Source organism: Poecilia latipinna, unplaced genomic scaffold, assembly GCF_001443285.1.
Source record: "Poecilia latipinna isolate Pla-1442-1.1 unplaced genomic scaffold, P_latipinna-1.0 Scaffold1618, whole genome shotgun sequence".
NCBI classification, from domain to species: domain Eukaryota; kingdom Metazoa; phylum Chordata; class Actinopteri; order Cyprinodontiformes; family Poeciliidae; genus Poecilia; species Poecilia latipinna.
The window spans coordinates 13,003-25,277 of NW_015114234.1; the positions used below are offsets into that span (position 1 = coordinate 13,003).

At 36.2% G+C, this 12,275-nt stretch overlaps 1 protein-coding gene across 2 annotated transcripts in view; it reads right to left on the reverse strand.

Moving 5' to 3' along the window:
* The window catches only part of LOC106964051 (voltage-dependent T-type calcium channel subunit alpha-1I), an 84,485-nt gene that overhangs the window by 4,926 nt on the left and 67,284 nt on the right, over window positions 1-12,275 (reverse strand). For both annotated transcript variants that reach the window (XM_015059287.1, XM_015059288.1), the window contains one exon: window positions 3,943-4,054. In XM_015059287.1, coding sequence (XP_014914773.1) covers window positions 3,943-4,054 — 112 coding nt within the window. The remainder of the gene's footprint in view (window positions 1-3,942; window positions 4,055-12,275) is intronic.

Genomic DNA, 12,275 nt, shown 5'->3' on the forward strand with positions numbered 1-12,275 from the left:
GATTAGCAAACACCTGGTGGAACTGAGAGTCTGCTGAGGTTATTATACAAACCACAACGCTCCAAAGACAGTCGAGCATCGTTGTGATGACTTGAGGGGGTGTTGAAAAGGGTGGGAGGTTCTTAAAGAGACAGAGACCAATTTCAAGGTGTCAGATGGGGCTATGATGCAACGTCAAATTTCTTTTAAGTTTTGATTTATACAGTATTTTCATCAAAACTGAAGATTACAGTCACTTGACTATGCTGTAAAATGTGTCTTTGTGTCTGGAAAGTATAAAAATGCCCATCCTTTAGAAAACTTCTAACAAAATCCCTGATGGCACAATTATTGCATTTTTCTAAGTGGATGTCACTGAAGATTTTAGTTTTATATTTCTTTTTCTCAAGTTGATCAAATTACCTGAAAACTGTTTTTAAAACCTAAAAACTAGTTTAAAAATATGGTATGACACAGAAGTGAATTCCTCTAAGCCTTTTCCACCAGGCCTCAACATTCTGTTCATGCACAGTGAACAGAACGGTAACCGAGGCAAACTCACATCAAATAATTGGCTAAAATCAAAGTTCATACCAGCTTCTTCTCTAAACTTGCTCCGTCTTGTTCTTCAAAGTTAATGTTTCATCTTTTCTCTAATTTCTCATCTCCATCTCAAAGCCCCATTCATCTTCTCTCTATTAAATATGAATTTCTATCTTTTTTTTTTGCCCAAAGGCTGCTCCAACCTCTTTTTTTTCCTGGAGAAATTGAGCATTTTGCCCCTAAATGGTAGGATAATAGAAAATAATTTGCTTGAAAAGTTATCAAAGATGAGCCTCGCATGGGTAGCTCTCATATCACACCCAGCTTTAATCAAGCATCTAATTAAATGGAGAGAAAGAGAAGAGGGTGAAAAAAAATAACAAAACAAATCAAAACGATCTCAGCTTGTAACGGGGTGTTGCTGTTTTGAGCACAAAGCCTTGATTAACTGTTCTTTTCTGTGCAAACGGGGGATTAGAGACGAACTGACACGCTCGGCGTTGCTTGTAATTTGATTTTCAGGGGGACAGGACTGCAAGCGGCACGATCTCAAGCTGAACCGTCTTAGTTTGGTGAGAGCTCGCAGCTGAAGAGCAGCACACCCCGCTGCTTACAGATTTCTGGGGAATTTTAGAGACACGAGCCTGGACAGCTAATAAAGGGGAAGAACTAAAGTTTGCAACCTTCCAGGAGAAAATGGACAGAGCTCCAAAAATGGTGAAGCGTACAAGCTCTCCTCTCTTGTACGCTGGGTAATCCCCGAGGATAGAACTGGGTGAACATAAATACAATTTGACCTACGACCCCAACAACAAAAACTGTTGTAAAGACTAAAATGAGATCCTCAGAATTCTTTATTGACGTCCCAACGAACCTGTGATAAATTTAATCCATTCTACCACAGTTATTGTTGACTCAGATATGTAATCACTTTAATTATTACTTATGAATAATATTCGTGACTAAATAACCTGTCTATATAAACGTTGTCAGTAGCAGACCAACCCAGATACTTAAAATCGTACTTGGAACCTTCCTGCATCTTAGAAGTATGTAAGGTTGTACTTGCATACAGAGATAGCTTTGATGTAGTTAGATTTGTTTTTGACTCAATAGGTTATATTTCAAAATCACAAAAGGGTTGGGGTTACAGAAATGAACCAACATATTACAATCAATGCACCCTAAAAATGCTGGGTTATTTTGATGACCCGTCTGCTGGGTACAAGCCGTTGGGTCACAGGGGTTAGTTTGACCAAATACTGGGTCAAAAATCATAACTCAGGAGTTGAGTCAGCAATTTATCGGAAGCTAACCGCTTGACTAACCCTGTTAGATCACGGGTTGGGTAGATTTGAACAAATATTGGGTTAAAAAGTTTTTGGGGGTTAAAAATTTTTTACACAGTCGTTTGGGTTGTTCACATTTTTTTCATCATGATGAAAAATTAACATAAAATTTGATTTAAAAAAAAAGAAAATAGTATCTGTACTGTTACAAGACCCTTTAGGACAAGCAAAGAGGAACCTCCATATACAGAACTTCCTTGTTTTGCTCACTTCATAAATTAATATTGTGCACAATTTGAAACATGATTTTAATGGTTGGTGATCTACATAACATCCACAGAGCGGTTACACTTTAACCATCATGTTGTAAAGTCTTACTATTCAGTGAAGGCTTTGAGGAAAAAAAGGGAAAAGTATGATTTTTAGTAAGTCAGGATCTATGGAGCACACAGTCTGAAACACTCAAGAGGACAAGCTGCTGCTGTTGTCGGAGTTTTGCAACGACTTCTCTTGGGTTCACGTTTTACAGCCTTTTTGACTGACGACTTCAATACAGTGTGGTATTACCCTGGGCCACTCAAAGTATACAGAAGTCAATTTACGGTCATCTTGAGGGCCAGTGGAGAAGCTGCAGCAGTTGATGCTGCAACAACTTTGTGACTTTGTTCTCTGGTACTTTGTGCGAAGCTGCAACGACTGTTTTCTGATTCTGTTTTCACAGGTACAATCAGAAATATCTGTACACCAGGGTTAGAATAGTTTTCAGGTTTTTTAACGTTTAGTTTAGTCTTGTTACTTTTTAGTTGTCAAAATAAATAAATAAATAATTAAATAAATCAACTTCACATCAGTTCAAAAGGCTAATAAATAGATACATAAACATGAAAATGAAGGGTATTATGTCCATCATTTCTATAGGTATAGTTTGAAATGCCTTTATATATATATATATATATATATATATATATATATATATAAAAATCTCAGTTACTGAAAACGTTTTCTCCATTTCACTTTTCGTTAATTTGTTAGTTTTATCTACTCATCTTGGTGCACAATGGTGTAAAATCTACTAAGACCTACTGAACCACCAACCATCTATTACAAGTTAAGACAAAGCCTCATCTGAAGATCCACATGCGTTAGAGTTCACAGATAGCTGAATGTCCAGCATTAAACAATATGTTATTGAACCACAAATGTTCTGAAAGAACTCCATTGATTCTGGTGAAGCTGCTCACTAAATCCATTTTGCTATTAAACAGAGTCCATAGATACTTGGAGGGGAAACTCTATTAGGTCCAACTCAACAATCGGGCCCCCTTAGAGAGTTAAATCAATCTACTGCCAGTGTTTCCAAGATGTGCCTGTCTGCGCGCGCCGTGTGTGTGTGTGTGTGTGTGTGTGTGTTTGAGAATGTAAGGAAAAGGAGAGCAAGTTGGTTTAAGAAGTGGCTTCCAGTAAAAGACTAAAGTCATGTATGCACACACTTGAGTGCAGGTGTTACACCCACTAAAGACACTTCTGGCATTAAAGAAAGGCGGTTCTGTGTTTAGCAGCTTGATACCAAAGCTATTGGAGACTCAGCCTAATTTAAATATCAGAACCACTCCCTAATAATGAATGGTGACCCTTTATTAAAACATGACAGAATAAAAAATACCATATTTTTTTTATTCTGTATAATCTGTAAAGAGATTATACAGTATGGGAATATTTACAAAATATGAAAAATACTACTGGAGCGTTGTCAAATTAAAAGAAAGGTAGACGTGAGTTGGGTAGTTAAAGGAAAACTGTACAAAATGTGCATGTATGCGAATATAAAAACCAGGAGACATTAGCATCAGTTTTATGGGGGAAAAAAATCCTAAGCAAAACTTATAAAACATAATTATGACTGTAAAAGTCAAATTATCACTAAAATCCCAATTTTCAGTAGACTTTAGCATAATAAAATGATTAGACATAAAAAATATTACACTGACATTGATTACAATTATTTCCATATACAACTGTTCAAATACTCACATCCTATAGTTATCACTTTTTATTGGATTACTAAGAATGTAGGTGTATGAAGACCAGTTCTAAACACCATTTCTGTGAAAATGAGGTGCGGTTTGTGTACCTGTAATATCTGGCAGCGGTCTGAGGAGCAGTCGATGTTCTCGCAGGGTTGGTACATCCCCAGGGTCACGCAGTTCAGCAGGATCACCATCATGCTCACACGCTCAAACCACGTGGAAACAGGCAGTTAAAGAAAATTTACCACATCAAAAAAAAAAAAAAAAAAATCAAATCCACTAAGAATAATAGGAGGAAAATAGAATATAAAGCTCTGGAACAAATGAAGAGCACTTTGCGTTATTTGAGGTCTGAAAGCACTGCATCTTTTTTTGTTATTTTGACCATTTCTCATTTTCTGCAAATAAATACTAAATTTTTGCTTGGACTTTCAGAGACATGATGTCAGTAGTTCATAGAATAAAAGAACAATGTTCATTTTATTCAAATATAAACCTATAATAAGTAAAATCAGAGAAGCTGATCATTTTACAGTGGTTTCTTTAATTTTTCCAGAGCTGTATATTAAAGCTTTTTTGTAAACTTTCTTGTTATATATAGATTCTTCTTCATACATGTTCAGTAAAATCAGAATATTAATGAAAAAACAATTTAGTTCTGAAATTTATGGGTAACTGAAACATTATATGAATTACACAAAGATGTTTGAAAGCTTATATTTCTGTTAACTACGGAGACTTTCTACTTGCAGGTTATGAAAATGTCACATTTAAAATTAAAATATAGCATCAGACCAATAAAATAATAACAAAAGAAAAACAGAAATTTGGGTTTGAAAGGAGTTATTTTCAAAACACACTTGTAATCAGACAAGCGGGCCTCATCTGAACGCATGCTGTAATTTAAAGAAAAGAAAATCGTGTTTTTCTCCAGTGTAAAAGCTCACATTGTTTTACAATTTTTAAAAATTTGTTATTAGTCTTCTCTGACATGAACACTAACATCAAAAATAAAAAAAATCCATTTAACTGAACCATTCCACTAGCACACACACATATATCTCAAATAATAAAAAAAAGCTAAGTGAGCCGTTAGCGACGCTACAGGTGCAGCTACACAGAACTCAGCTGCAGCATCTTCTGTCTTCTTTGTTTGAGCGAGGAAATTAATTCATATTGATTCAGCGATTCTTTCTGGGATCTGAAAAAGCCCTATGAAGCAAAAGTTTAGGAATGTGTGACAACACCAAAAATTCACACAACAGCATGAATAAGCCCAGTTTAGAGGAAGGGGAAAAAAAATTCAAAAAGAGTAAAAACAGGATGGAGAGAGAAAGTGCGGTACCAGGTGTTTTTGCCAGAGAAGAGTCAAGGTGTTAAAGTTTGATACAATATGAATCGTTCAGGCATTCGCTGCACAGCTTGATGTGCCCAGGAAGTCCAGGTCCTCCCTCAGGCTGCTGCCTGGCTGCTGATAGCAGAAGGAAAGCAGCCTCAACTAGAAACCAATCATAAAAAAAATAAACTTAAATATTAGAAAACTGATCCCATACAGAGGAAACTGCAGAGAATTCTCTGGGCCCTTCAACAAAGAAAACAGGTTACTGTAGACATCACAGCATGGATAAAGATAGGTTATGAGTGGGCAAAAAACACATGCATACACACACACACACGTGCGCGCACACACACATGCATACATAGAGACTTGCACACAAACACCCACTTCCCAGTGCTTACATGAGCAGAAAACGTGCAAAAGAAACCCAGAAGGTTCAAATACATAAACGCTAACATTCACCCACCCACATTTAAACTCACACTTTCTTTCATGAGCACACACACACACACACACACACACACACACACACACACACATACACACACACACACTTAACATTCAGTCTGAGGCTGGATGAGTGAGTGTCAGCTGATAGGCATCATTGTCTTTCAAAAATATTTAGATCTGCAGAAAAACATGTTTATGTTTCACATGTTTAAGAAGACGTGAGAGTTTAAGGGAAACAATTTAATAAATTTAACTTTAGATCCTTAAATTTAGTCATCAAATGTTAAGTGAAGAGTAGGGGGGAGGTGTCTGAAAATCTATTCATCTATCCATTTTTTTCATAGCCTCTTAATCTTTATTCCTCTCATGTAAGATGTTCAAGAAGCTAAATCTAGTTGGAAATTATCAAAATTTGGGACCCGAAAAGTGTAAAATTTGTAGAATGGAGATATAGATTATGTTCTTGATTTAGTCTACAAACATCACACAGATGTTTTAATTTTATTAAAATGGCACTTTGCTTGCATTCGTGTAATCTATAAGAACAACATGTTGATTTTGTTCAACACAATTTTTTTTAAGTTTCACTTATTTACTTATTCTACTTGAATTTCTCAGCGTTGTAAAAAAACCTTTATTAAACATCTATCTTTCTAAATCAGTTTGACACATACAGTGTTTGTGTGTCAAACTAACTATGTTAACTAAACAATAAGTGTGTGTTAACTAACTCACACTTGTTTGTGTGTCGACTAAACCATTAAACTTTCTAGTAAACTGTTAAAGAATGCCATTCCCTTGAATAAAATGCCATGAAAGTTTTACTGACCTACGTTTTACTCGGGTATATTCTGTTTACTATGACGGATAACATTTGTAATTATCTTTGACACATTTAAGTTTCTGTGAAAATGGGTTTAAAGTGTTTAGTGTTGCATTTATTGCTTTGTCGCTGTTGGTTTACTTGTTTTAGCTTTCGTAACTTTTTTTTTTTTCCATAAAGCTCTAATGTAATTCTGGGTTTTGATGTTAAAAATTCAAATACAAAATATGCTGAAAACGAAGGAACAACTCGCCTACAATTAAATGCTGATCATCATCATTGTAATTGACATTTGATAACATTCACACAAAAACAAACCTTTTTTTTTTTTTGCTACTTTCAAGAATGGAGGAGTTTTTCTAAACAGCAAAGCCTTTCCAGGAAAAATACATATTTTAATGGGAAGCAAAGCTGAAGAAGAAGAAAATACTTTGGGTCAGCTTTTTCTTATTTCTCCACTCTAAGTAAGTATGACAGCCTTAATGCTATGAGGATTAACTGGAGGCTATTATCCTACTGCAAGTGAAGTCTACACAAACAGAGTCCAAGTGTTGCTAAAGTGGCGAAGACTTCCAGGAGGCTCCTGGTGAAACGCCACCATTAACACAGTGTCAGTCCGTCTCCTGGATCTTCTGAAAAATGAGTCAATTAGTGTGGGTACCTTGGAGAAGGCTCCATCTATTTTTTATTTTTTATTTTTTATTTCTCTGTAACAATCACATGCTACTCATCAACTACTCAGCAAGGTTCAAAGTGTGGGGGAAAAAAGTATAGTCCAAAAAATCCTAATTAGATGTAGTGATTTTTACACAAATAATCTGTAAATCATTCTGGATGTATTCTAGGCTACAACAATATCACCGTTTTTATTTTTTTTTTTATTTTGTTTGTTTGATTGTTTGCTTATTTTTAATATATTTGAATAATTTGTTTTATCTGTGAAAAATTAACTTTAGTTTGTTTTAAGCACATCTTGATCAACAATCTGGTAAAATAAATCTCTGCTACTGTTGAACTGTGGACAAGGGCTGCACACACACACACACACAATTTTGGACATTTCTGCAGTAGGTCATGACAAACACTTCAAATTATTTAAATGCGCAGGTAGAAGATGGTTTGTTTACAAATATGAAAAGCAAGCAAGAAATAAAAGCCAGCAAAGTGACAACAACCTCAGTAAAATAAGCCACATTACTTGACAATCACACTCTGTCCACCCATTTTTAGTTTGAATAAAGTTTTTGAGACCATCGTGTATTATAATTTAATCGGGAAATCTTGGAAATGTTGGAAAAAAATTCAGTGAGTATATCACAGACCTGTCAAAAAAAAAAAGACTGAAAAGCTCCATAGTTTAGTGGCAAATGGTGGACCATTACCAAAACGACGCACATGAGCCGGAAGCCTCAGGGTGACAGAACCGCAAAGATATGGGAAGCTGAAGGCATGCGACAGCAGGAGCTGGAAAAATTCTTAACACCTCGCTGCATGGTGTTACGTTTTCTAACCCTTACCCCATTTCTCCCTCTCTTTCTTTCGCCTCTACAATTTTTTATTGTTTCCAAACAGACGTCCAGGAGGCAAAGTGCCTCGCGTTTCTTCGGCAACCTGTCGACCGTCAAAAGGGGATTCACACAAACGCTTCTTCATTTCCCACATGAACATTTCAGCATCACGTTTCTGCATATGGAATAAAAATTTGTCCCAAATGTCAATTTACAGCAGCCGTTCAATTCTGAATAGAACGCTGTTTAGTAATGCAACAGTGAGACACACTTAGTGCAAATATCTCAGAGTAAATAATGCCTCCTTCGGGGTGAGTGGGGGCCTGGCAGATAGAGTAGGGGCCTTGCAATTGGAAGGTTGAAGGTTTGATTCCTTTTGCAGGTCAATGAGCATTTGGGCAAAGCACTTAACCCCTAGTTGTCCACTGATCTACATATCGGTGTATAAATGTTTAAATGGGTGAATGTGACTCTAGTGTAAAACGCTTTGAGTGGTCAGAATAGCTGGAAAAGCATTGTAGAAGTTCAGTCTAATAAACTTTTTTAAGTTAAACTTTTTTTGAAAAATTATTGCCCTTGGTTTGAATGCATTCCTGTGTGAAAATGACAGAAGCTGGTGTAAGAGCTCACTGCAGGAAGTCAGACATATGTACTTACTTTGCTTCCTTCACCTACATATAACTTTTTCTTTTTGGCCATTGTGCACGCATTAGAGTATTAAGTTAGCCGAGTTGTTTTACGTGGTTGCAATTCAAACGCAACTTCCTGGACTGTATTCCAGTGTATTTTGGCTCTGGTAGCATCAGAAAACCTATGTAAAATCAGCTACATTGAAGTACAGCATTTCTGTGCTTGGAAAATTAGGAAAAAGCAAACAGATGCAAACACATATGCATTTAAAAAAAAAAAAAAAAGTTATTCGGCAACTTTTTCAGCTGTTAAAAATGACTTCATACTGGAGTGGTAACTTGAACTTTTTCCAAAATTTTCAGAGGCTTCAGAAATCAGGTCAAATGAGTAACGTAGGTGTGAAAGATCTGAATTCAATGTGAATCAAAGTCCCAGGAGTGCAGAGGAGGCGCGCTTTACCAACGATCTCAACTCCAGAGTGTGCCATCGTTATCCTACAATACCAGTGGCGGTGTGTTCTTTTTATTTACCACACACATGCACACGCCCACCCACCCACACACGCACACACACCTGCACACACACACACACACACACACTACTGCTGTGGCTACCAAAAGTTGTATTTTTTTTCCCAGACTTCCACCTCACTCACCAACACATCGATTTCTGCCTCACGAAATTGTACTTTTGCTTTTAACTCTTTTCTCCATGGTTGCCAATATTAACCGCAAAATATCATTGATCGGCTAAACACACTTTAACATTCAGATATTGTCTGTTTTTGTTTGAATGTGTATGCGTAGAAAGCAAAACATGGTGTGAAACTTTGTACACAAACATAAAAAGGAGCCGTGATTTACAGAGAGGAATTGGCTCTGCAGTGTGTGTGTGCATGGTTTTACAAATCTTGCGTTTTCTTTGGCGCATGTAAACATTGTGATCCTGCACAATGTTACACAGCTCTGGAAAAAAAGAAAAGCTCACTGCGCTGAATACCATTAAAAACCTCCTGGTTATTCCACCAAATATTGATTTCTGAACCCTTTAAAGTTAAAGCATTAGCATTGTTGTTTCTAAATGAATATTAACTTGTTTTCTATGCATTATTTGAGACCTGAGAGCCCTGCATCTTTTTCGTTATTTTGATCATGTCACATTTTCTGCATTTTGCTTGAAATTTCGGAGACATGTCAGTAGTTCATAAAATAAAAAGAACAATGTTAACTTTCCTCAAACATAAACCTGCAAAGAGTAAAATCAGAGAAACTGATCATTTTAAATGATCTCTTAATTTTTTCCAGAGCTGTAAATAAAACTAATGACCATTCTTTATATGTCCCAGTATGTAAACCCTAGAATTAAAAGGGAGTCTACAACCTTTCAACTGTCATCACTGTAGCTTCAAATGAACATTATGCACATATAATTATTTATTTTTATTATGTCATTCATTTTGTGTTTGCATATTAATGTATTTCATTCATCCAAGACTCCAAGCTGTCTAAATGTATGCAGCGAATGCAAAGCTTGACCAGTTACTAATTAAATCAGTGGTTGCAGAATGGAATATGTGGGTCTTTAAGGGTCTGTGAAAATTACACCTTTCTGATCAAAAGATAAATCCTGAGTCATTAGAAACGTTAGGAACATGCCAACTCTCTCCACCTCGCCAAATCAATGAGACTTCCGTCTAAATCAGGCTTCCCCTCCGTTTCTTTCCCAGGTGGCCGGCGCACAGCTGCCATACAGTAAAATTCATCAAGACAATCTCTGCCCTGTTGCTGTGGCAACCAGTGCTCCTCAAAATATTAAGGAATCCTTTTTTGTGTTAGCATTAGTCTTGCATGCCCTCCTTTAGCACCAGAGAGGAGTCTTGCTGTGACCTTGATGATTATCTGAAAAAATAAAATAAAATAAAAATTGGAGTCCATCGTCTCATTTTTTTCCCCCCAGAAAGATTTCCAAACGTCCATGGAGAAAGAATAAGAAGGTACCAGACACCAATAATTAGGAAGGTTTGCATTAATGGCATGCTGTAAATCTTTGATAAAATGTTTGTATGATTCCAGGTTTTGTGCATCAAATGGTGAGCAGGATGTTAAAAATAGGAAATCCAGCATTAAACAATATGAGACAATTACAACCCAAGGCAGACATGTTTTAACTGGACTGTGCTTCCACGTGTGTGTGTGTGTGTGTGTGTGTGTGTGTGTGTGTACTTTTAGTGTAAGTTTCAGTGAACAAATCCCTATTATGTCCTGAATTGTGATAATTTCATTTTATTAGGATTTTAACTAAAGAAAAAAGAAACCAAACTTTTACTGGTGTCTGGTAACAACCACTTATCTACCAAGACACCAGAGTATCAGTGTTATTACACAAAGCTCAGTATTTGAGTCATTCAATGGTCCAAATATTCTGATACAATCAATTCAACTTGTAATAAAAGCCTAAATGAATTAAATGAATTTACACATGACCATCTAGAAATATATGTTCATCTTTTTTAGCATAATATTGATGCTTAAACTGAGTAGTTTTCAGAAAATTCCTCTTTTTTTTTTCTTTTTTTTTTCTTTTTTTTTTAGCAATGAAGTTTAGAGGCTCACCGATAAATCGGCAGTTGTGAAATTATGTGGTTTTTTTTGTTTGTTTGTTTTTTACATTAGTGAGATATTGACAAAGTTTTGTTCACATTTGTAATGGAAACTGCAGCTTTTGTCAACATTTTTTGTCATATGTAATAGGCTATGAAATTAATGACACTTGTGGTTTTGTTTTGTCCTTTTGGTTTTGAATTTAGTTATTCCTCTAGAGTTTCCAGATCGCTACGTTTCCTTTCATATTTTTTCAAACTTAGTTGTCAAACTCTAATTTAAGGCTGAGAGACATTGGAAAATATTCTAATTGTGATTTTTTTTTACCTCAATATTGCAAATATTTTCTCAATGTTGGGGTACACCGATAAATTGACCCCAATTTCCTTAATTTTGGGAGATCGTTGATTAACTACTGTCCTCTTCTGCTCTGCTGTAAGAGAGTCTGACTGACCAGCCCACAGGATCAGTCTGCACATTTGAAGTTAACAATAATCATCCCAATGTTAGGAACTCAGCAACTTTCTTGCCACATTTAGCAACACTTCAGACAAAAAAAAAAAAAAATGCTCTCAGCCAAAATCGGAATCGGCAGGTCAGGCTTTTCAAAGATCAGTAATAAGCAATCGGCCAGAAATCTACAATCGGTGCGCCCGTAATAAAGTCCCTTAACATATTCATTCCTGTCTTCAAAGAAATATACACCATGTCTCAAAGCAGACACTAAAAACCAATGGCTTATGCAGTAAAACTTTTACTTAATTCGGCAATTACTCACCTTCTTTCAGCTGAGGAGACTCAATACACAGTAGGATTGGTGGGACACATTAAGTAGAAATGGATTCTGCTGGTTTCCTAACAGCTGTACCTCTGTGCCTCAGTTGCGGTGAGAGGAAATTGAAAAAAACTAGAGAGCGCCTTTAATCGCAAGCAGCAGTCTGCTTTTATTAAAAGATGAGCAAGCTCAGCAAATCTTCCAGTTCACACCATCTGGTATTATATCGGTTTTGTTTCCCGCTTTACAATCTGTTTTATTCGTCTATGCCAGTGTTTTTCAACCACTGTTCCGCGGCACACTAGTGTGCCG